This window comes from Amphiprion ocellaris, chromosome 13, assembly GCF_022539595.1.
Source record: "Amphiprion ocellaris isolate individual 3 ecotype Okinawa chromosome 13, ASM2253959v1, whole genome shotgun sequence".
Classification (NCBI taxonomy): Eukaryota; Metazoa; Chordata; class Actinopteri; family Pomacentridae; genus Amphiprion; species Amphiprion ocellaris.
In genome coordinates this window covers 5,307,066-5,332,034 of record NC_072778.1, presented here as the reverse complement: position 1 = coordinate 5,332,034, position 24,969 = coordinate 5,307,066, and the positions used below count along the sequence as shown (strand labels likewise).

The following is a 24,969-nucleotide window of genomic DNA, read 5'->3' as shown; positions in this document are numbered from 1 at the left end:
TTATGAACAACCTGAATGTTTTAATGAAAAATACTTCAATTTCAACAATATTATGCCTCAGTTTATTATTTAAACATTACAACTTACAGATCACAGTGTGTCTACAAAGGCACAAAACATTTAGTCTCATGTATCTGGAAGTGAACAATGTAGTATCTAACTTTATTTTAAAATGTTGATCTTCTTCTGACTTTAACTGCAACATAAATTATTGCTGACTTTAAAAACTGTTTGATTATTTCATACTTACTCATGGGCCTAGGAGAAAAATGATAGCTTTACCCTAACTTTATAATCATGGACATTTAAATTATTGCCAAATCGCCAAGCAGCAGAGATCTTTAATCTGCACTAGCTAGTTTTTGAAAAAAAATTACAGCTATTATCTAGCAAAACTGCAGAAAAAAACCAAAAACAAAATGACCATAAAATTACACTTTTACTGTAAAAAGTGCTGTAAAAAAAAAAACTTTATTTTAGAGACATTTGCCAATGTTATCAATGTTTTCAATTTTTGAATGTTACAGTATTCCACTGCGTTTTAACATGTTTTTGTGACGCTCTTGCGGTCAGATTGATACGCTTTTTTTTCTTTTTTTTCCCCCCAGTTTTTAAAAATTAATTAATTTATTTATTTATTTATTAAATAATTATTTACCATGTGCAATGTAAAAAAAACTTGACAGGTACTAGCTGTAGTTTTTACTATTATTTTACAGATTTTACCGATTTCATTAAATTCCAGATAATACCGAGTAAAATCAAAGAAACGGGCATTAATTTACAAAATAAACCAAAAAACTACCGAAAATTGAAGATACATTCACATGAAAATTTATTTATTTTTTGTACAAATAGTAGGATTTTTTTTACAATCTATCTTGCGGTCAGGCATTGTTGAATATCAGATGAAATTACATGTTTCTTCACAAATGTCTGGTGTATTGTCAGGTAGAATAATAGCTTCTTCTTCCGCCTCTTGTGAGTGACGTCGTTGGCTCCTCCCCCTTCTCCTGTGTCTGTCCATCCTGCGTGTTTCTCGCTGCTGTTGCTGCTGCGGACTCTGGAGTGACTCGTAGCTGCTGTTTTAAGATAAATAATCATGTCTCTGGAGGTGGAATCCGCAGAGTAAGTAGTTCAATTAATTATTCTTGCAGTATGGCTGTTCCTGCGGCTATTCGCCCGTGAATAACCCCACATTTGGCCATATTTTCGGGCGGTGAGGCCTGCTGCATCCTAGGCTGCACTCCACTAGCATTAGCGCGCTAAGCTAACAGGCTAACTCTCAGTCAGAACCGTATAAACGCCGTTCGCGCTTTTTCAAACGTGGCGAAGGGATGATAATTTCAGTTTCAAGCCTCTCTGTGTTATTTGAAGCTTTAAACCGTCTGCGCGCTCTATATTTTTGTTTTCATGAGCACGAAACAGACCTGACAGACACTGGAGTTAGAGTTAGTTAGCTCTTGCTAGCCTTGTGCTCCTAGCTGCCATAGACTCTGTTTTGACCGTAGATGTAAACCATTCAAAGCTGAGCAGCGTAATATTAAAATTTGTTGTCGTATTAAATTTGGTCATGTTTGTTCGGTATCACTATCTACACTAACAGAAATGTATTCAGTATTCTCAGTGGCAAAGGTACTTTGTTCCTACACGATCCCAACAGATGCTGGAGGGTTGAAGATGATGCCAGTATTAGAATTTAAAATAATACAATGGTACTTACAGATATTGTTTTTTATGTACGTGATTGTACAATAAAAACATTTTGATAAGTGTCTATTACATTAGAAGATGTGTACTGAGTCTTGCATTTTAGGGTGGGAAATAAACTTAGTAAACAAAATGTGTGGTTTACTGTTGGTTTAAAATGAAAATGCGTTTGTCTTTGCAACTAAATAAATAGATGCTCATCAAATAGTACACACTGAGTGCTTTGTTATAAACAGGTGATGCCTTTAGTTCACAGCACAAGCAGTGGATACAAAGGCTGGGAAATGACGTGAAAGTAGTGACTGAAATAAGATGTTTCAATTAGTTTTATCCAGCTGTTTTTATACAGGTGGATAGAAACATGATTATAAAACAGGATCACTGTCAGCTCAAATAATCTAATAATTGTAACAAGCCAAGTAACACATAAATTATGCGATAATATTTGCTGTTATTGACATGCCAGCACCAGAGCAGAGTTGTGCCACCGGGGGTGTTTCTAATCACTTACATTTCAGCAACAACAAATTCCTAAGTGTTTATTAGATTTGTTTTTGTTAAATGATCTACCTCCATCAAGCTGTGACTCCTTCTAAATCATTTCTTATTAGAATTATTTCAGCTGATCTGTCATGCTTCCTAATTACCTACCTAATCATCTGTGTTTTTCACAGCGTGATCCGTCTGATTATGCAGTACTTAAAAGAGAACAATCTGCACCGGACTCTCGTCACGCTGCAGGAGGAGACCACTGTGTCTCTGAACACCGTGGACAGTATCGAGAGCTTCGTGGCAGACATCAACAGTGGCCACTGGGATACTGTCCTGCAAGCCATCCAGTCCCTCAAGCTGCCAGATAAGACTTTAATAGACCTTTATGAGCAGGTAAGGGTAGGATAAACTGTGGTCTGCAGCATATCATCTTGTCCAACCTGCGTTGTCCTCACACAGGAATTTGAAATCATCCTGCATTCTTAGCGCAACAAGAAGAAGTTGGAGAAGACATTATTATTGTTATTATTAATACTACTACTACTAATAATAATGAAAATAATAATAATGATTTTATTAATATTGTGATTAGTCAGACTTCTTAACAGTAATTCAGCAGGGGTTTGATTATGTTGAAACTAAGTATTTGTCGTCCTTATCACCAGCTCGTTTTCTGATGTCTCTGCATTCGTTTGTTTATTCTAAACACTAATTTAATGTCTGTCAGAACTACTTTGCAAGATTTGCTCACTCACCAAATATGAAGTTAAAAATCTTTGTCTTAGAATTGCCATAAATTATTGTTTTACAAATTAAAAGTGAGCTAGAGAGAGAAGTACAGCCCTTTGCTTATCTCTCACCTAGTATTTTGGACAAAATCTGCTTCGTGCTTTCAACTTTATTTGTATCATATTCACAGAAGCAGTTTTGCAAAATCTTTGTTTTTTTTCCAGATAAATTGATCATTTTTGACCCAGGATCTGTTCTGCTGTTGTCAAAACTCATGCTGGTAGATCTTCCGGTGATAGGGAATCTAGTATTTCATGCCTCTGTGTTGTTTTCTGACTAGGTTGTGTTGGAGCTGATTGAGTTGAGAGAGCTTGGAGCAGCTCGTTCCCTCCTCAGACAGACCGACCCCATGATTATGCTGAAACAGACGCAGCCAGAGAGATACATCCACTTGGAGAACCTGCTGGCTCGCTCTTACTTCGATCCCAGAGAGGTGAGTGCCCATTTGCCCGTTTTATTTTGCCTTTCAAGTCCCAAGACCTTTCAGTTTATTCATCATTAGATGTATCGAAGTTCTGTATTAAGTTTTAGGGAGAATTTGTTAACAGAAACTTTGTTACATTATCAGAACTATATTTTTCTCCATTTTTGATTTCCTAAAACACAAGATTGTGTATCAGTGGTAACAAAAAACATTCCAAAGGAAGCATTAACCGTTGAGTAAATAAATGCAATCCGATAGGAATCTTCATCTTTTTTAAAGAACAATAGACGGAAATGTGATATAGTATTTATTAAGCAAATATACAATTATATTTAAAACTCATATCGGTTAAACTCTTTCCAGGCATACCCAGACGGCAGTAGTAAGGAGAAGCGTCGGGCAGCTATTGCTCAGGCTCTGGCTGGAGAGGTCAGCGTGGTGCCGCCCTCTCGTCTCATGGCTCTGCTGGGACAGGTTAGTGCTCTGAAAGCCTGTATGTTGTCAATAAAGCATCTTAATCCTGACTTATTTGCAATACAGCTGTGGTTCTTGATAAACATTCAACACACATATAACTAAGACTGATGATTTTGCTCACTGTCTGCGTTTTTCCCTTCTTCAGTCTCTGAAGTGGCAGCAGCATCAGGGTCTCCTTCCTCCTGGTATGACCATCGATTTGTTCAGAGGTAAAGCTGCCGTCAAAGATGTGGAGGAGGAGCGCTTCCCCACGCAGCTCAGTAGACACATCAAGGTACACAAACTGTCCAAAAATGGACAATGTAGGAGGCATATGCATTAATTCCCTTCTTTACAATGCCAGACTCTTCAAACAAGCCCACATGTACACAACAGGTCGAAAGTTTGGAAACAACTTCAAGTTTATGTTCACAATGTCTTTCTTAAATACCTGTATGAATTCTGTGGATTTTGGGACGTATTTACTGCATGATCACACTTTGCTTTCATTGATATGCACCATTTTCTTCAATTTACCTTTAGGTATGCATTGATGTTACCAGGCAATTGCTAAATAAATGTTAACAAAAGAAAAGATGGGCTTAGTTTTAGAGTTGAGAAAATTTAAAAGCGTCACAACTTCAGTGTAAAAGTAAAAATAAACAAATCACATTTTGCATTGTTTTCAATAAATTCCCAATAAATCTCAGCTGTATAGCTCTGTATCTCTATAACTACCACAGAAGTGGATGCAAAGAAACAGCCGAGTAAAGAAACAAGAGTACAGATACAAATGCCTGATAATTGTAGTAAAAATGTATTCTGTCTTGTTTATTATGCTGCAAAGTACACCAATGAAACTATGATCTTTTTTGTATGAATTTGATCTTGCTTTCAAACTTTTGGCTTGTAGTGTATGTCATTTTCACACTTTCCCAGACTTTTGGTAAATTTTATGACCTTAATGTTTTGGGTGTTTTCCTTCCTCGCACAGTTTGGACAGAAATCTCATGTGGAGTGTTCCCGATTCTCCCCTGATGGTCAGTATCTGGTCACCGGCTCCGTAGACGGCTTCATTGAAGTCTGGAACTTCACCACTGGCAAAATCAGAAAGGTAGCTGTTTACTGAAATGAAGCTACATTTGCACTTACTTTTTCAAATGGGTTGTTCTGATTTGAAATGATTCTGTGTGTGTCGTGTCCTACAGGATCTGAAGTACCAGGCTCAGGATAACTTCATGATGATGGATGATGCCGTGTTGTGTATGTGCTTCAGTCGGGACACAGAGATGTTGGCCACCGGAGCCCAGGATGGAAAGATCAAGGTAGAGGACAAATGTTACTTCTTATTTTCTCATTGCTCTTGAATGCTTTTTTACAATTTCACAACTCTGTGTTCAAGAAACTCTTAGTATTAGCTCATTAGAGCTGGATTATTGTTTGTTGAAACTTTGAAAGTTTGTAAAATGGAATGACAGAAATCAGATGCAAAATAAGCTGTTTGCCACTAAATGTCCAGTGGAAAACTAATGTGAGTCACACCTACCTCAGTTGCTTATGCGATTCCTTTTTGTACTAAAACATATCTTTTTTTAAAATATTGAACTATATACAAAAGAGTAAAACATTTGGAGTGATGAGAGAAATCTTACTTAAGTTCTGCCACTGTCAACTAGTAAAAACCATCATTAAAGATGCTATGAATGTGTCTTTGTAGGTCTGGAAGATCCAGAGCGGTCAGTGTCTGAGGAGGTTTGAACGAGCCCACAGCAAAGGAGTTACATGTCTCAGTTTCTGTAAAGACAGCAGCCAGCTCCTCAGTGCCTCCTTCGATCAGACCATCAGGTAAACTTTTATTGGACCAAACACTTTCAAAATTTTTTGTGCTTTTCTAAAGGCAGCTGTAAATGTAAGTGTAAAAAAAACCTATAATGTGCTTTTTGTGGTTATGGAGCAACTGGAAGCTTTTGTCTCTTACAGAAAACACTTCTCCTTACTTACCTGAAAAGACTCATTTGAAATCCAGACCTCTTTTTAGTTACTTATCCACGTCTTTGTATAACTCATTTGCATAACAAAACACAGAACCACTTCTGCTAAAGCTACAACTCTCTACAACTCTGCCGATACTCTTAGATCTACGCACCTAACTATGGGTCGTTTTATCTAATCTGCTGCCATTGTCTGGAGCATTTCAGATTCTGTTTTTTGAACATTAAAGTATGTAAACTATTCCAGTAGACCCCCAAAATATAATTCTAAACATGTACATGTGCATAATATGGGCTTTTTAAGACCCCTCCTTAACAGGAACATTTTACTCTTTACTGACCAACCTTCTTGGAAAATGTATGTTAACATCATCCTTGTGTGTTTGCATAAGAATCCACGGACTGAAGTCAGGTAAAACTCTAAAGGAGTTCCGCGGTCACTCTTCGTTTGTCAACGAGGCCACTTTCACCCCAGACGGGCATCACATTGTCAGCGCCTCCTCCGACGGTACAGTAAAGGTAAAAGAAGCAGCTGCAGACTGACAAACTGGGCTTTAATAAATTTTCTCTTAGCTCTAACAGCGTCACATGTCTCCTTCATATATCTTCTGTCTTGTCACCTTCTATTCCACCTGCTTCAGGTGTGGAACGTGAAGACCACAGAGTGCAGCAGCACCTTTAAACCTCTGGGAACATCAGCCGGCACCGACATCACAGTCAACAACGTCATCCTGCTGCCCAAGAACCCCGAGCACTTTGTAGTGTGTAATCGCTCCAACACTGTGGTCATCATGAACATGCAGGGACAGGTCAGTTCAAGTCTTTGCTCCCGGAAACAGTCTGGCAAGATTTCAGAGCTCAGTGTTACTACACAAGTGTTAGGAACAGGTTTCTGAAATAGTTTTCTGTGCCATTACATAAAATTGTGGGTTTATCTTGTTTGAAGAAATTCATCGCTTGACTAATAGTTGTTACGTTTTTTTTCTCCTAAGCAGTAAACATGAAATATTGTAGGTATTTTCAGTTGTTTGCTCATAAAACTGAACCTACCTACTTGCCCTTTTACACATATGCTTCGTGTGTGTGTTTGAATGTTCTCGCTGTGAAGATCGTGAGGAGTTTCAGCTCTGGTAAGAGGGAAGGCGGTGACTTTGTGTGCTGCACTCTGTCGCCCCGCGGTGAGTGGATCTATTGCGTGGGAGAAGACTTTGTGCTCTACTGCTTCAGCACAGTCACCGGCAAGCTGGAGAGAACGCTGACGGTACGTTGCTGCACTCGAGCACAGATCAAAGTGTCCAAAAATATCACCGCTTATCCCTCCTCTGTTTCTCCTGCAAGTTCTATCAGTAAAGTTTTGATCAGGGTCTTGAAGGTGGGATGTGTAGCTTTCTTGTCTTGCTATCGACTCTGTGAGATTTACTTTGGCACAACAAAGCCTAAAGCCCCAATCAGAAATAATGACGGTGATTATCAAGTTCCTTTGTTTAGTCAGGTTTTCTTCATCACGCTCCCATAAAAGGGGACGTTTGATTCATCTGTCGACTCTTCTTTCTCACAAAGTTAAGTCAAGAGGAACAGGTAGTTATAATGGAAAATTTAGAAGTTTATTACAAGTAAAAGCGCTGTTAGTGCAAATGATGCAAAAGAGAGAAATTGTTAATGGCGCAAGTTATTAGATTTATTTCAGCAATCAGTGCACTTTTAAATGCAGCCGGTTATTTCTAACAAGACAGCTGCACAGTGGAGCTCCTAAACTTTTAAACTTCATACATTTAAACATGATGGATGCATACAAAACTACAGTGAAAACAGCTCCCTTTGCACTTGACAGAATGCAAAAAATAAATCCTGTTACCTCCCACGCTAGCTGTAGACACTGAGGTCCTATTATCACACTTGAATTGGTTTTATGGCACTTATTTAGGTTGTCTTCTCCTGACTAGATCCTTGCTAGTGTTGTATCTACTGTCAGATGTATGTCGCTGCTGAATGAAATTATAGAATTGTAAATTGTGATACTGAACAAGCGCATTTATGTCAGACATAAGGATGTGTGGAAGTCACTGCAGTTTTTGGCCAAATGTAAGGGAAGTTATTATTATTTGAATATTCTTTGTAATAGATAGTAACAGATTAATCAGTTTTCTATTTAACTGCAGCACCAAATATTAAAACATGGAATTTTGTGCATCAGCAACTGAATAAATGTTGGTTTTATTGACTTGTAGAAGCTCCGCCTTGTTTGAGTCTCATTGTTACCTCTGCCTCCTGCTCACGTCTCACGCCTCCTCCTCCTGTCCAGGTACACGAGAAGGACGTGATCGGCATCGCCCACCACCCCCACCAGAACCTCATCTCCACCTACAGCGAGGATGGCCTGCTGAAGCTCTGGAAGCCTTAAAAGCGTCGTCCTGAGAGGACACTTGATGTACTCACCGAGCAGCTGCTCTCCTCACTCCCGACTCTGCTCAGCCCTTTCTGTTCTGTTTTACATCCGTCAAAGCTCCACGTGGACTTTAAGGTTTAGATTTACAGGAGCGCCATCAGTTTGACACATTCAGGTGCGTGTTTAGGATGGTACACAGCAGAGCCGTCATTTACTAAGCCTTCACTTCTTGCAAACAGGCTGCAAAAATCTTTCATATTAAATTGTCACTCAGTGTCTACAATACTTCATTTTCAGGTTGTCCAACGTACAATTAGTGTGTCTTACAAAGCCGCATTTGCTTTACTGTGATTCTGTTTATTCCTGTTAATCAAGCAGCAGGTATGAAACTATGAAGTGTGAAGCACTAGACGGCTACAAATGCTTCTTCTGTATTTTGCCAGATGGTGAGAGAAAGCCCCTTCACAGTCATTCTGTGCTCATTTTCAGTGGCTGTTCAAATAAATAAGGTTCTTCTGCTCAACACCTGAGCTTCACAGACACTTGATAAGCGTTTTCTCACAGAGGAGGGGAGCTGTCAAGTGTTCGGGGTGAGGAGTGTAGATACTAGAATCAATTCTTGTTTTGAAAATTCCTCTTCTTTGTAAATATATTTTTTAATAGCATTTTTTTGGGATTGTTTTTCCAGAAAGGCCTGGTTAAATAGTGTGTGTTGTTGTGTTGTTTTTTTCTTAACAAAAACATGTTACGTGTTAACGTCATCACTCAGATCTTCCAATGTGGCTGATGTGTAGTCAAAAAAAGCAGTTTTGTCAAGAGGAGACTTGCAGTGAGGGATTATACTGTCACGTAAAATATTGAAATTTTAGAATAAAGCATCTTATTATTAGGTTTTTTTCTCCACATTCCACAAGCACGTCTTGAGGAATCAGACTTAAATGTTGAGGACTGTTTTTTTTTCTTCATCTGCTTTAGTTTTCTTTTTCATTCATGTCAGCTTGATGGTCAGATTTATACAACTTCTCCCAGATCTTGCGTGCATGAATTTAAAAGGAAGCTTCTGGATGTACAAATGTCCCTCGTAACATTTCTTTGTGCCATTAAAGCTATTTAACCAGAACAGTCAAATGTGACCTGTGATGCCAGAATACTCACAGAATTGGGAGTTAATGTGAATTATTGCAGCCTTTTTAAAGAATTCTTCACATTATTTTTAAGGTTTAAAGTAACAGGAACAGCAGATGTCACTGTGCAGCCATGACTGAACGTATTTCCGTGAGTTTTCAAACAGATTCTGAATCTTTCTGTATTGTCTGTTTCCTGCTTCATCAGGGTGCGAGGAAGAGGTTTAGCAAATGCAGTTCCTCTGATGAAGAGGAGGTTTGACTGAGTGTAATCTCTGAATAAACTGATGGGATGGTTGTTGGTTCAGCAGCTATTCAGACAGGAGTGTCAAGTCAGGGAGAAGTCGGGATTTTTTGCAAGACTTTCAAAATAATAGCACAAATGTGTTTAAAGTATTTTTAGTTTAAATGTACATTTGTTGCTTAAAACAGCAAAATACTGTGTCTAATTGATAAAGTTCACTGTGAGTTTTAAAAGTTGCCTAGTTTTAGAGTTTTTTTCTGGTATTATAGTGATTTTTTTTTTCCTGATTATTATAATGACACAGTGAGGAGAACCAACGTCATTTCTTATACCAAATTGATAAAATGAGATTTTTTTTGTGAAAAAAAGTACAATTTGACTTTTTGTATTTTACTTTACTAATGAAATCAATAATTGTTCTTGGACTGCACATAACAATAGTCTTCACTATTTACATAAATTAGAGCAATTTTTCTGACTAATTGCTTTGTCTAGAAAATAACAAAATCAGGGAAATTAACGTTTCTAACGAAGTATCTTTTTTAAATACATGTTTTATGCAACCATTTTCAACAAGCACACACTGTACTGTTCAAAAGTTTGGGGTCACCCAGACAATTTCATGTTTTCCATGCAAACTCACACTTTTATCCATGTGCTAACATAACTGCACAAGGGTTTTCTAATCATCAATTAACATTTCAACACCATTAGCTAACACAATGTAGCATTAGAACACAGGAGTGATGGTTGCTGGAAATGTTCCTTTGTACCTCTATGGAGATATTCCATTACAAATCAGCTGTTTCCAGCTAGAATAGTCATTTACCACATTAGTAATGTCTAGACTGTATTTCTGATTAATGTTATCTTCATTGAAAAAAATGCTTTTCTTTCAAAAATAAGGACATGTCTGAGTGACCTCAAACTTTTGAATGGTGGTGTATGTTCAAGATGTTTTTCAAAATGGGGTCATCTGTGAATCAGAATCAGGTGACAGCAGTGTTTGAGGACAAAAGGCATTGGAACAATCAGTTGTGCAAACAGACTAATGATTCAATACGGCTGTGTTCTAGTCTACTTCATCAAAGTGGATAACAACTTGAGGAAAGCAGATGTAAACGAGGTGTACAACTAGAAAATTGGTTAATTTAAATCGGATTTAGGATATAGTCACGATTAGAGTTCAAGGCTGTATCTGAAGCTAACAGAGTAGTCGTATGTATTATAGCGTCATACCACCTGTTTCTGCTTCCTAAACTGTATTACCCAAAAATGTATCCTCCTAAGCTTTATTTTTTAAAATCTGTAACAGGAATTTGCGTTTGCATTGTCGCTGCCTTGACCATGTAGCAGCGCTGCAGGTCAGGGAGGTTGAATGAGAGTTGGAGGAGTTTCTGCAGGGAAGAGTTACCATGGCCGGATTTCTGCATTTTACTCTGCTTTTATTCCTGAATTGTGTCTCATTTGTTCTTGTTTCAAGCGTTCTTGCTATTAACACAACTACAGTGAGAACCACTGTGGTTTCAGATGCAGCTGAGAGCCTTTTTTCTGCAGGGAGAAGCGATGCCACTGAGGTTCCCACCACAGGATTCACGACCAGTTACAGTAAACCAACAGCTAAAACCACCACAACTACTGAAGACACAACTAAAGCAGCAGAGAGAGCTGGATCCAGACGGGAAGCTGAAGAAGAGGAAGGTCCTCCTGAGTTAGGTGAGTGGAAATCTGTCTTTTAATGCTCTTTAATTCATGTTTAGTAGGACTCAAAGTGATCAAGTTCATCACTAATGCATTTATTCTGTAGTTTAAAGTGAAATTTGCTGTGTTTTTGTGAATTAGTCTGTCATGGAAAAAGTTGTCACTAATCTGAGGTGTACTTTTCACAGCTTCATTAGTGTCTCATTACTTTCCCTATAAAAAAAAACACCCATAGTGGTAAAAGTTAACATTTTGAGTCTAATGTGTCACTCCGACACATTAACAGAATTAACAGAATCCCTGAGAGCATAATGACCAAAACTTTAAATGCAGTGCTCTGTTTAGTTTGCAAATAGAGGCGATACTCTATCTGCAGGACTGATGAGATTCTGGGAATACATCCATCACATTCACTAATGAGTCACTGATGAAGCTCCAGGGTTTCATCCACAGCTTGAAAAGTATCTCTTAGTGTTCCTCAAAGTCCTGTAGGTTCCCAGAGGCTAAATATCTCCGTGTCGGTCTTTGCATATCTGCGGTCAGAGAGTCAGTGTCCGAGGGTTGGGGGAGGATGTTCCACAGTCTGCCATGTGTTTTCTGCTGATGGAAACCAGATGGACTGTGTGACGGCTCAGACCAGGAAAAAGAACGGGGGGGGGGGGGGGGGGGGCGGGGGGGGGGGCGGGGCGGGGGGGGGGGGGGCGGCCTGCCTACACTTTTTAAAACCAGTCATGTGTGTTGTTGGTTCTCATCACTGTACATTCCACTGCACACTGAGCTGAATGTAAATATGAGCATCTACGGCCAAAAACATCCACAGAGCTGCTTTATGCTGCTAGCTATGGCTTTTCTCTGTCGGAGATGATTGGAAATATTTCTATGATTATCTCACTTAAATGTCTTTTTTTTTTTTTTTTTTTTTTTTTTTTTAAATTTAAAAATGTATTTACTGGTTTATTTCTACTCGGGAAAATAATGGTTCAGCAGTTGAATTGGGTTTTTCTGTAAAGTCATTTGGTGTCCAGTAGTAGAATACAATTGAGCTGCAGCTAAAGATTACTTTCATTATTGATTAATTCTCTGAACTCCAAGCAATTCTGGGCATTTTTTACTTTAAAAAAAAAAGTTTTACTACATTTTTTGTCACTGTGGGCTCATTTTTCACTACAATATAAAGTCCTATAAATATTTTACGACTTTTTAATTGTTATTATTTTACATACTTGTCTACTATTTATTCTGTGTAAACAAGGCCTGCAGTTCAGTCGAAAAGCCTCTGAATTTTTGTTCCATGCATGTTGATTGCAGATGAGTCATTCGTTGTTTTAATATTGCACAAAGACATGCAGAATTTTTTTTTATACAGAATCTGGTTTGAGCAAAAGGTTTTTTTGGCAACTTTTTATTGAGATGTGTTAAAAGCTATGATTTTGATGAAATACCACATTTTTAACCTTAGATCTAGTTATGTCTACTGACAGAGCAACACGTCATAGAGTCAGAAATTTGAATATCCAACAATTCAAGTATTGTATTCTTACAGTTTCTGGCTCTGATAGATGGCGTAATTTTGGCGATTTATTTTTAAAAAGACAACACCTCTCAAACCCACTGCCTGGTTTTTGGAGTTCAAGAGGGGTTAATCTTAAGGAGGGTTAATTTGCAGATCATCAGAAACAGCAAAAAACTGTGAGAAATGCCCACCATAAGTTCTCAAATTCAAAGTTTCATCTTATAATATGTTGTTCTGTCAGACCAACCAAAGAAACCATCGAACAGGAAAAGGCAGAGTCATCATGAAGACCAGTCCTCCCCTGCAGTGTACATTCCACAAGCTTCTGCCCTGTTTTTCCCAGACAGACACAGAAATGCTGCAAATTCTTATATTTGACTGTTTGCGTCAACAAAATTGCATAAACAGTTGTTGATTCTTTTTTTTTTTTTGCTTTATGTGAAATATGAAACCATTTCTCTCGGTTGTTTGAGGTGATTGGCTGATTGATTGTGGAAACACCTTGTTTTTTTTTTTTCTAAAAATGTCAACAGTAAATTTTTAGCATGACTATCTGACTACATAATGTGCTCTTTATCCAAGGTCTACTTGTTTTATTGTCCAGTTACACTGATGATTATTGCAGCAAATATATGGTCTTTTCCCCCTCACTAATTCACAAACCAAAAGAAAGAAATCATAGGTTTTGTATCACAACATGTTGCGGTAATATAAAAATCTGATCTTGGAGGTCAAGAACATCATATCATGCTACTTTATTTGTTTTATAATACAGAGTTAGATGTACCTGCTTTTTTAATATGAAGCTACAGATTGTTAGCATATTATGATTGGATACGGGGTGAAAAGGTAACCTAGCCCTTTGCAAAGTTATAAAATCCACCAATGAACACATCATATCTTCCCAGTTTCATCTATTTTACCTCTCCAAAATGTGTAAAAGCATCACGATATGGACTGCAAGGGTCTTAGTGCTAAGTAAAGCTAACCAGCATCATATTTAATAAAAATGTAGCACATGAAAGTAGTATCAGGCATCTCATCGAACTCGAAAACTTAACAAAATGGTTCATCGTGGGTTTTGTATTTATCACGTTTAAAGTCTGAAGTGATGATCTGTGAAGCTTACATGTTTTGCTTTGAACAAAATGGTTTGCCTTTTTGTAGCAAGGAGGTCCACCAGGAGCATTAAGGTGGCAAAGAAGCCCAAAACAGTCCTGAAGAAACCCAAAGTCATCGCCAAGAAGCCGAAGGTTGCTAAGAAACAAAAACCACAGGTCAAAAAAAAGTTGGCCACAGAAACAGTCCCACGTATGTATTAGGATCAGCCCTGAAGTATACAATATGTCAATCAGACATGGCGCAGATATTAGTTGCAAATAGTTTTGGTTGCTTCTGCCTGCCTGGAACAGTTTTTGTCCCATAAATGTGTTGATAATCCAACTAACTGGGACACTGAATTGTCAGGTGAAGCACGCAGGACCAAAATAAACCAAACTATTTGCTAAATTAACACTAATAACACCCAGTTCTGCATTTTACTTCTGGGACGTTCATACTCACTACAGTGCTGATGTGCGACATGCTGTATATCTTTATACTAGTCAGCATTTAACCTAACCTGCTGCTTAAATTAGCCTTAATGTTGTGCATTTAACAGCTTTAGTGCCGTCTTACACAGAGCACAGGATAACTACAAACTAATAATGAAAAGACCAGCAGCAGCTTTGCCTCATTCTGCTCTCAACTTTGTGAATCTTTTTATCAAACAGGGTCATGGTGGACAAACAGTCATTTTTAGATGTAATTATTTTGATTCATTTGCTGAAAATGGCCACGATATTGGACTTTAAACACCAACAACCAGAAATTTTGTACTGGTACATGCCCACCAGATCTGTCACTTGAATACTTCCCATTTATTGTTGATGTGAGATGCCCTGCAATGCATTCTTGTTGTGTTGTGTTGTGTTGTGTTTTAGAGAGTATCACGTTGCCTGTTCCTCATTTGCTACTTTATGCAAATGAGGAGCGTTAAGCATGGTCCAACACCTCACGAAAGTCTCGAAAAGCTTTTAAACTAGCAGAGATTATTTAAATGAGGTCAGATTCAGCAACTGCATAGCTAACATCTTGCCTCAAATGTTTTCAGAAACACTTTAAGATCAACTGTTACTGAAATAAAAAAGAATGTTCCCAAATGGGTTGTTGGCCTGGTTCAAGGGTTTCCAGGAATCGTCCAATCAGATGCCACCAGTGTTTGTGTGGTTGAAGAGGTGAATCCTGGTTTAATTCCTATTGAAAGGGCAGCTGTTAATCGTCAGCTGTGCATTGCTGGGTTGTATGTCCATCAAACATCCAACGTTGGGCAGTGTCCTGATACCTCGCATCTTAAAACGCCCCTGTGGACTTGTACCGTTAAGTATTCTGTCAGCTTGCATGGTGGGACTTTCAACATCATTCTTCAGATTTGGTTTCTAGTTCAAACATGTATGTTTGAATGTTCAAGTGGAGTTGTAGGTGAGCTGATGTGCTGGAGCTGCAGGGAATAGCAAAGGGCTGGGTGGAGATAAAGGCAGGGACTTCATAGATCTGCACATTTCTAAAGGAAGCACCACTTTAAAGTCACATTTCTAAACCTTTTTATGGTATGAGGTGATTATGTTCATGGAATGTCTTCCAAATATGTAACTTGTCTGTGGTTTATGCTCCTAATATCAGTTTATCATAGAGGAAAGTACAAGACTGTCAGTGTTAGACAGCAATTAAGAGGCAGAATAATCGCTTTCTCCCTCTAAAACCACATCTTTCTTTGTTTCCACTTCAGCGCAAAGTTTTTGCCGCACACCAACAATCTCAATTTATTTTCTCTCTTCGTGGAATTTATTTTCACAGTTAATCAGCTGAGCCAACTGCTTTAATGTCCTTGTCAGTTTGCCAAATCTGTTTGGCCCAGCTTCAGTTGTTTCAAGAGACATTTGCGGTTTGGCAGGAATCCAGTGGTCAGCAGCAACAAAGAGATGTTCTTGAGTCACAAGTTGCTCAAAAGAGATCCTGCAGGACTACAAGGCCAAAGGGGGATAGGGTCTTTGCGGGAAATGCCACATACATTCAGCATTCATTTATGCTGCTACTATAGCTCGGCCCTTTTAACAGCCAGTAAAGCTTCCCCGACAGGAAGAGGCAATTTGAACCGAGCTGAACCCTGCAGACAATGAGAGTCTGTCTGAAGCTTCAGCAGGAAACGCTGGACAGGTTTAAAGTTTAAACCTCAGCAGCTACAAGAGCTTGCTCTGTTGCTTTCCTTCCTTTTTTTGGTTAAATTTATAAATCCACGAGTGTTGAAAGAAGTCGCAATACCTCAAGATGTACATCAATCATCAGAGGCTGAAATTCTAAAGCAAAAACACCCCTTATTTGATGCTGTTTGAGATTTAGTCACTCTGAAGTCTGTAGCAAATTGCTCATATCCTTGAAAACACTTGCATTTGTTTAGTTTCAGCATCTTTAATCTGTGATTTGTCACATTGAAAAAAGTTTTAAAAATCTTGTGTAATGTTATATAATTGATGTGCATGATATAACATTAAAATACCTCCAGACACATAACAAACAGAGCTTTTTTTACTTACATACTTTTGAGAGTTGATCTCCGAACTCTCAGCGATTCACAGTATCTAGTGTGTGTACATATGTTCAGTAATATATGTACATGTTAGTGTGTCTTTGTAGAATTGCAGTTCTGAACAATTTGTAACTGTGATGAGGAACAAACACTTCAGTTCAAAGATTATTTAATTCAACAAAAAGCCTCTGGAGTTTTGGAGTTTTTTAACTTGTAGTGCACTCACACTATCTGGCCAAACATATGTGGACAGCTGAAGGTTTCTGTTTATTGTAAATATAAAATTGAAACCACAGTGTCCACATACTTTCGTCACTTCTTCTCTAAACCCTTTAGGTGAAATAAGTACATTGTACGTCCAAAAGCATGTGAAAAATTAACTGTATACGCATTGTGGCAATGGATGTCCACATCCTTTTGGTGTACAGAAATGTGCTGATTCCCCTGCAACAAACACGCCTCTTGGCTGAAAGTACAGTACGGTTGAAAGGTTTGGAGTCACGTAGAAATGCCCTTATTTTTGAAAGACAGAAAAGCATTTTTTTTCAATAAGGGTAACATTAAATGAATCAGAAACACAGTGTAGACATTGTTAATGTGGTAAATGACTATTCTAGCTGGAAACAGCTGATTTTTAATGGAATATCTCCATAGGGGTACAGAGGAACATTTCCAGCAACCATCACTCCTGTGTTCTAATGCTACATTGTGTTAGCTAATGATGTTGAAAGGCTAATTGATGATTAGAAAACCCTTGTGCAATTATGTTAACACATGAATAAAAGTGTGAGTTTTCATGGAAGACATGAAACTGCCTGGGTGTCCCCAAACTTTTGAACAGTAATGTCTGTGGACCGATAATTGTTGCAGCTATATGTGATTGAAATGGCATTAACCTCAAAGGATGATCACATACTTTTGGCCGTATATCGTACAAGCACTAAAACAAAAAACAGACAAAAAATATATGTGCTGATTCTTCTAGAACAAAAAATTATCTGGTCAAAGGTATGTAGACAGTTGAATGTTGCAGCATAAATGATTCATGTTTCGATGTTCAAACACATACAGAAATGTGCTGATTTTCCTGCAACAAATGCACCACAGCCAAAAATATGTGGACAACTTAATGTAGCAGCATTTGTAATTATGTGGTGCTCGCCCTAAAGGATGTCCACATACTTTTGGCTATATACTGTAGCTACTAGAGTAGTTGTGTAAGCATGACACAGTCCTGGAACTTTTACCTTTTTTTTAATGTCTCATTGATTTATAACCAACAACTGGTTGTGTGGGATCATTTAAATTCTGCAAATTTAGATTACGTCTGGAACCTTGACTCTCATTTACTGTGCTGCTCTATGCTCTCCCGTCTCAATTTGCTCATAAAAGTTGTCTTCAAATGTGTCAGAATGTCCTCCGCTGGGTCTGGAGTCACTGAAGGTCAAAGACAATCAGCTGAGAGCTTCGTCCTTCAAACGCAGAGGCCTGGGTCCCCACCGAGGCCGACTCAACATCCAGGTGACTAGAAGACTAACAAACATGCAGAGCAACTCTGTCACTGTGCACGTCACCCATCTATCCTGTGTGTGCTGCAGTCTGGGACGCAGGATGGAGATATCTATGACGGAGCCTGGTGCGCTCAGTACAAGGACAAGAATCAGTGGCTGGAGGTCGACGCTCGGCGGCTGACTCGTTTCACTGGAGTCATCCTGCAGGGTCGCAACTCCATCTGGAGGTCAGTGGAAAAATAAGCAGTGTCAGAATGATTACTGCACTCTGAAACATAACGCTGGATGTAAATAATAATAAAGATAACAATTTGCATTAGTTGTTTTGACAGTATCTATTGAAATTATGCTAAACCAACAAACTACACTCAGTTATATTTAATGATGTCTAGCGTAGACACAAATTTCTAATTTAAGGGTTTTTTTTTTTTTTTTTAAAGTTTTTTAAGTGTACTTATTATTTTAATTCCAAAAACAAGTTTTAAAGTTAACTAACATTTTAAAAGATAAAGTTGCTTCAGTTAGATTGTCTTCAGTATTTTCATGCTTTTTCACATTTTTGTTAATCTGGTGGCTTTTAGGGAAAAAAATCTGTTCAGTAATTTTATTGTGAACTGCAGTTGTGTGTTAAAACACTTTGTATTTAAATCTTGCAAGCAATGTATATATTAGCAGTCTCTTGAGTTACTTTTTAGAGCATAGAATTATTAAAAAAATTAATAATAAACTAAATAATAGTAATTATTGTTATTATTATTTTAAAAGAATAGTAATATTGTTTTTAAATAATAATATAATCATTCTTTAAGAATAATTTCATTCATTGTAATTTTAAAATTATAATAATCTGAATAATAATATTGTTAATTTTATCATTATTGGTAATGTTATTGTCATTGTTATTATTACAGTTATTTATTATTGTTATTATTAGTTTAGTTCTTTTGGGTGAAGTTACTTAAATTTATCTTAATTTCTAATATGATCTGATGTGACTGTAAACACCTTGATCTTTCACTTTGTTTTCTCTCACTAAACAGGAAATATCTTCAAATGAAATGTTTTTTGTTGTTGTTTCTAAATAATTTGTTTATTTATCCATCGATCAATCTAATAGGTGATCTATTATATCTATTATTTTAGCTTCTCTGGAAAGTTCGTCTACGTATCATGTGTGACATGATATTATTTACACATCTATACTGGTCTTGTTCACACACAGCTGGGACGTGGTTCATAGCTACAAGGTGCAGTTCAGCAACGACACGCTGGTCTGGAAGCCGTGCATGAACGGGACCCAAGAGGCTGTAAGTGAAAATCCAAACTATGTCTCATTTCTACTTATATCACATTTCAAACCAGTGATGCCCAAATCACTTGGTCCCTCGTCTGTCTTTTTACGCTTTTATTGTTATAATGGTGGTAACATCTTGATGTGACTTTCTTATGATAAATATGATAACTTAAAGCAATGACTTGAAAAACTAAGACAGAAAGTTGTATTTACTAAAAGCTGCTATGAACAGCTGTGCAACACTCCCTTTTCTATGACAAAAAAGTAATATAATAAAGTAAGTAGTATAACAAAGTAAATACATTTAAGTTTAGTTAGGTTAGAAGTTAGAACATCCTTTGCAGTTTATTCATTTATGATATGTGCACAGCTTTGGTAACATTTGATTTTATATGTTTAACCAATTTCCTGGTAATTTTCCCAGTAACTCTATGGTCAAGAACTGAGCATTTTAGGATAAGGTGAGATTTAGCGCTGAAATATAAGGAAAATTGGCAAGTTTTCAGTTAGTTTCTGCTAAATTATTGTAAAAAAAAAAACAAAAAAAACAAAAAAAAAAAAACTTGGAAATAATATAGCTGAGTGTTTAGATGGTGAATGGACTACAGAATTCTGAATAACTTTACTACTCTTAGATCCACTCTGTAGTAACGGATCATATGCTTGCCTGTGCTTTTCTGCTATACTGAAATCCTTCTAGACATATAGAAATATTATTCTATATGTCTAGAATTTGGGTATAAGGAGCTGTAAAAATTCTGAAATGAGAATGTGTTCTATCATTTAGTACCCCTGAGTTCCAATGTCAATCATTTTCAAGCCTTAAATTTAAAAAAATCATTTTAATGAGACATTTGTACTGAACAGGTTCCTACCTGTCGCTGTTTATTGTGGGGCGGTTGTGAGTGTAACAGGAATGATGTGCAGCAGAAGTTAAGGTGAAGTGTTTACCGTCCTGCTGCATTGGTGTTGGTTAAAGAAGATTATTCAGAGAGAAACTGGAGCGAAGTTTATCACCTACAAGACAGAGAGTCTAGAGAATGATACCCACTGAGAAATCATGATCACACAGCCAGCTACTGTTTCTCTAACAGTAGATGGACAGCAATTAACCCGGAAGCTCATTTATCATGACTTAGATGACTTTATTAATCCCCACAAGAAAAGTAAGTTGTTACAGCAGCATGGATATTCAATAAAGGGGTAAACTATAAGACAATACAGAATATTAGGGTATGAAGTGAAGGTAAAATAAAATAAAATGAAGTGAAATGAGATTAAAAAAAAATATATATAGGAACTATAATATTAAAAAATAGACAGAATATACAAGAGTGACAGAATGTGCAGATGAGAATGTCTGTTGGAAATGAAATCTGTTTTATAATGTGACACTACCATGGTTGAAGGCACAAACATGACTTGGGTAGTTTTAGGTAAAATCTGGATAAATTGTTTTGAAAAATAACAACAGTTAACAGTTAATTTTATTGTTGGAAAAAAATCAAACTGACTCCAAACCAGATTTTGTACATTGTATTTTTATTTGAACTGTATTTCCAACAAATTTCTTACTGGCTGTTGATATTTTAGTCTCAGGTATGTGTTACTTTACCTTTTTATTTAATTATTGACAAGTTGTTTGTACGTATTGTTAATGTTCTTCAAAAAAAAATTTAAAAATTCAGAAGGTTAAAGTGCTTCGTTGTCATGGTTACAACAATCCAGCACATGTTGTCACGATAATGGAGCATCATGTGCATTCAGAAGGAAAACAAAACAGTCCTGCAGCAGTAGAAACAGCAGCTTGTTGTTGACCCAACCGTTAACGTGATGGAAAGTAGCGAGGAGGTAAAGACGAACGACACTCGGGGCAGCGACCCACCGAGTAGCCTTCAGAAGGACCGAGCGGCGGGGCTCCAATTTCTGGTTGAGGCGATGAAGAATGGCAGGGTGCTGGAAGAGGAGAACATCACCAGGAACGTCATCTCCTCTATCAGAGACAATCAGTGGGAGGCCTTGCACGCAAAAACAGACGGAATAGTAAGTAACTGTAATCTCACATAGTTCCCTCTCAGGATCTTATGTTTGTTTTATTTTACCTAAAAATCTTTAGTCATACAAAGCAAAAGGGGCTTTAGTTTAACAGATTTAATCCAAACTGTACACATTTGTTAGCTTTCAATAAAGTGGTTGACCACACAGAATTAAAGCTGAATATGTACTGATAAAACATGGAGGAATTAGTCATAGAACGACTATGTACTAGTACTACTACTTGCCTGTACAATGCTGCATTATAACTTTACTAGTCTGCTTTATTTACTGCTGCACGTTTTTTGTTTTTACATTAGTACAGATTGTTGTTGATTTTAAGGCAAATTTCACATTTTCAACCTTGTTCTGCGGTTAAATGTGTCCTGTCAAGCTCATATCGATGTATCTTTCTGTTTAATCCCCTTTCAGTTAACACTGGATCAGTTCAAAGAGATACATGCTAGGATCATCAGGACGCTGACCCGGCTGGTTGCCAGGGAGCTGCTCCCGGCTATATTGATCCGTTGGCGGCCTGAATACTTTTCAGATGCTGCAGCCGGCAGTCCCAGCGGGGAGGAGCCCCAAAACAACGACTGCAGGTAAGAAGATCCGCCTCCTTTAGGTTTTTGGGGTTCCAAGTCCAAGCCCTTTGAGCCTTTTCAAATCTTATTGATGCTTAATAGTTTCTTACAAGGCAAACTACTGAATTCATGTTGCTTTAGTTTACAGGGTAACAAGGCTGGGGTGAGCGTAGAGCAGATGCAGGACCAGTTAGCGGAGGACGCTGTGGAGCCGCTGAGGAATGAGGTAGAATCACTGCAGCTCACCGAGGAGACGGAGAGCACCAGGCAGTCCTAGAGGAAATGTTGAAAGTACAAACCCTCCAACTCCAGCTGTCATATATGAACCTGCACCTTGATTTGTAAATGCAATAAAAACAAATAATTTCATTGTCATGTTGGGTTTTCTCTGAAATGTGTGACAGAGGCGATGGTTCAGAAATGAGTAAAAACAGAAAAGTAGTGAATGTCATAATGAAAACACAAGGAGGAGGTCAGACGACTATAACTACCAATCACGATTACTGACTTTTACACTAGATAAGTGCCTAAACTTTGATTTGTAGCATTAAAAATTAAAGAGTGGATTGCTATTTAAATATCAGAAGGTTTCAGACTTTCACCTCCTTTCTTTAGCTTATTCCAATGTTCCAATTTAATGCCGATGTGTTTTGGATGACATCCTCTTTGCTCCTACAAAAACACTTTTCTGGAAGAATCCTGCTTGAAAGAAATATACACTACAGTTCAAAAGTCTGGGGTCACCCAGACAATTTCATATCTTCCATGAAAACTCACACTTTTATCCATGTGCTAACATAACTGCACAAGGGTTTTCTAATCATCAATTAGCCTTTCAACACCATTATCTAACACAATGTAGCATTAGAACACAGGAGTGATGGTTGCTGGAAATGTTCCTCTGTACCTCTATGGAGATATTCCATTAAAAATCAGCTGTTTCCAGCTACAATAGTCATTTACCACATGAACAATGTCTAGACTGGATTTCTGATTCATTTAATGTTATCTTTGAAAAAAAAAATGCTTTTCTTTCAAAAAAAGTACATTTCTACGAGACCCCAAACTTTTGAACATTAATGTCAGAAAGTAACTGGGTAACAGCTTCTCCATATACTATAGTGGATAGTCTGTTAAAGGAAGAAACTTTTACTTCTCCCAAAGATGATTTTTTTTGTTTTCTTTCTTAATTCTAATTTGTAGTTTTTTTTAAAGGATCCTGAAATGGAATAATAAAGTGCAAGGGGGAGACCAAAACTTACCACTCATTTTTCATTTTCGTCTTTATAAAACCCAACATAAATGAGATTTCTTCTACCAATTTGCATTTTATTTTGTTCATTTCATTTAACTTACACTTGATATATGATTCTCTCTCAGTGTTAGAAATGGGATATTCATCATGTCTTATGTTTCACTGGCTTTTGGTGAATTTAACTTCAATCCTCTAATTGCAAAAATCACCATCTTTGTGTTCAAACTCATGCAGCAGATGCTAAATGTCCTTTCATGGAAGAAAATAAGAAGGAAAACCATTCTAGTGTAATTTACCCACAAGCTGTAACCATCATTCCAACAAAAGCCTGTAAAGGAACGTTTGGTCAGGAGGAGATATTATTATGCTGATTATTTTTACAGCATGTGGACCAACATTTAGCAGTTTGTTCTTTTTGTTAGGAAGAAATAAATGGGAATAATCTGACATGTTATCTTCAGAGTGACGTTTGATTGTTCAGAATGCAAGAAATGGTTTGGAAACTGCAGCTTTTGTTTGTTTATTTCATTGGTCTTTCTGACGTGTGCCACAGCTGACCATGATGTGCCAGATATGTGTTTTCCAACAGTTTTTTTTTTCATTCCAAAGGGCTTCTTGTAACCATTTATTAGATGGTGTTGGTATAATTTTAAGGTTTCACAGTTTTATAGAAACAAAACTGGTTTAATTAACATTTCTTGTATATAATTTAGTGTGTTGGTTTTGGAGTATTTTGAGTGGCTTAATCAAGTGTTTAGAAGAAAGTGGAAGAGAAGTAATAATCTCAAAAGCAAAGAAAGGAAACAGTGCTAACCACCAAGCACAGTGGCTTGGTGGTTAGCACTGTTGCCTTGCAGCTAGAACATTCCCGGTTCGCTTCCCAGCATTCCTGGGATCTTTCTGCATGGAATTTGCATGTTCTTCCTGTGGATGTGTGGGTTTTCTCTGGGTTCTCCAGCTTCCTCCCACAGTCTAAAAACAGGCTGAGGTTAATTGGTGATTCTAAATTGTCCGTAGGTGTGAATGTGATTGTTTTTCTCTTAGTGTAGCCCTGTGATAGACTGGTGACCTGTCCAGGGTGTCCCCTGTCTTCACCCTCAGTCAGCTGGGATAGACTCCAGCCCCCCGTGATGCTAATGAGGATTAAGCGGTGTATAGATAATGGATGGATGGATGGATGTCCTGTGTGTGAGAGATGCATTTCTTTGTTTTTGGATAGAGATGCTGCTTTGATTGTTCTGCTTGGTTGGAGTCTGGTCCTGGTCACTGGATGCCAACAGGAGTGACTGTTCCGTGGTATGTCTTGGCTTTTATTGAGTTTCCTGCAGGTACAGCAACGGGCTTGTTGTCGTTGATGCTTTGTATAGTTTGTTTTGTTTGTGTGATTTGCGATCAGAGCAGTTGTCTCTGGAACACATCTATCAGGTGAGAAACCAGCTTCCCAGAAGCCTAACTGGGCTACTGGGTTTGGTGTTTAAATACACAACCACCAACCCACACAAAGACTAGGGGTCAATGAGGTAGGTTAGTTTGGGTTTTAGATGGGGGGACTTCCACATTTATTGGGGGGGCTATGAGTTGTGTCTCCTTTGTGCAATAGTTGACCTCAGGCAATGCTGGTTGTGTTGTGGTTTGTTTTCTCTCTCTCTGTAGGCTTTAAAGCCTCGGCTATCATGAAGGATTTTGCTGCTGCTCCATCTGAAGGTTTTCTGGATCGTTGCACTAAAGATCAACTTTTGAAAGTTGCTGAAGAGTATGATATTGATTGAAGTGTTATTGGTGATTAATGGCTTAAGAAAGTGTAAAGGCTGTGGTTAAGCTGCTGTCCTGATCAGT

At 37.8% G+C, this 24,969-nt stretch overlaps 2 protein-coding genes across 3 annotated transcripts in view; both read left to right on the top strand.

The window, feature by feature from the left end:
- The first annotated feature begins 990 nt into the window (after positions 1–990).
- On the top strand, positions 991–9,368 carry smu1a (SMU1 DNA replication regulator and spliceosomal factor a). Its single transcript, XM_023262558.3, has 12 exons — positions 991–1,128; positions 2,385–2,595; positions 3,272–3,424; positions 3,779–3,889; positions 4,038–4,166; positions 4,866–4,985; positions 5,080–5,196; positions 5,589–5,716; positions 6,255–6,381; positions 6,504–6,671; positions 6,971–7,123; positions 8,165–9,368. The coding sequence occupies exons 1-12, from the start codon at positions 1,103–1,105 to the stop codon at positions 8,261–8,263; spliced, it is 1,542 nt and encodes a 513-aa protein (XP_023118326.1). The 5' UTR covers positions 991–1,102; the 3' UTR covers positions 8,264–9,368.
- Positions 9,369–9,516: 148 nt separating this feature from the next.
- LOC111563482 (probable carboxypeptidase X1) overlaps positions 9,517–24,969 on the top strand; it is a 47,231-nt gene continuing 31,778 nt past the window's right edge. The window contains exons 1-5 of one of the 2 annotated variants that reach the window (XM_055016384.1): positions 9,517–11,332; positions 13,998–14,141; positions 17,867–17,976; positions 18,054–18,193; positions 19,189–19,273. In XM_055016384.1, coding sequence (XP_054872359.1) covers positions 11,032–11,332; positions 13,998–14,141; positions 17,867–17,976; positions 18,054–18,193; positions 19,189–19,273 — 780 coding nt within the window. In that variant the 5' untranslated portion in view covers positions 9,517–11,031. The remainder of the gene's footprint in view (positions 11,333–13,997; positions 14,142–17,866; positions 17,977–18,053; positions 18,194–19,188; positions 19,274–24,969) is intronic. The other variant, XM_055016385.1, reaches the window with a different exon arrangement.

What these genes read in the sequence shown, in the direction of transcription:
- smu1a (XM_023262558.3), top strand. Translation starts at nt 1,103, where the DNA reads ATGTCTCTGGAGGTGGAATCCGCAGA. An exon ending in CCTCCGACGGTACAGTAAAG is followed by an intron (nt 6,382 to 6,503) that starts GTAAAAGAAGCA and finishes CACCTGCTTCAG; the next exon opens with GTGTGGAACGTGAAGACCAC. An exon ending in TCATGAACATGCAGGGACAG is followed by an intron (nt 6,672 to 6,970) that starts GTCAGTTCAAGT and finishes CTCGCTGTGAAG; the next exon opens with ATCGTGAGGAGTTTCAGCTC.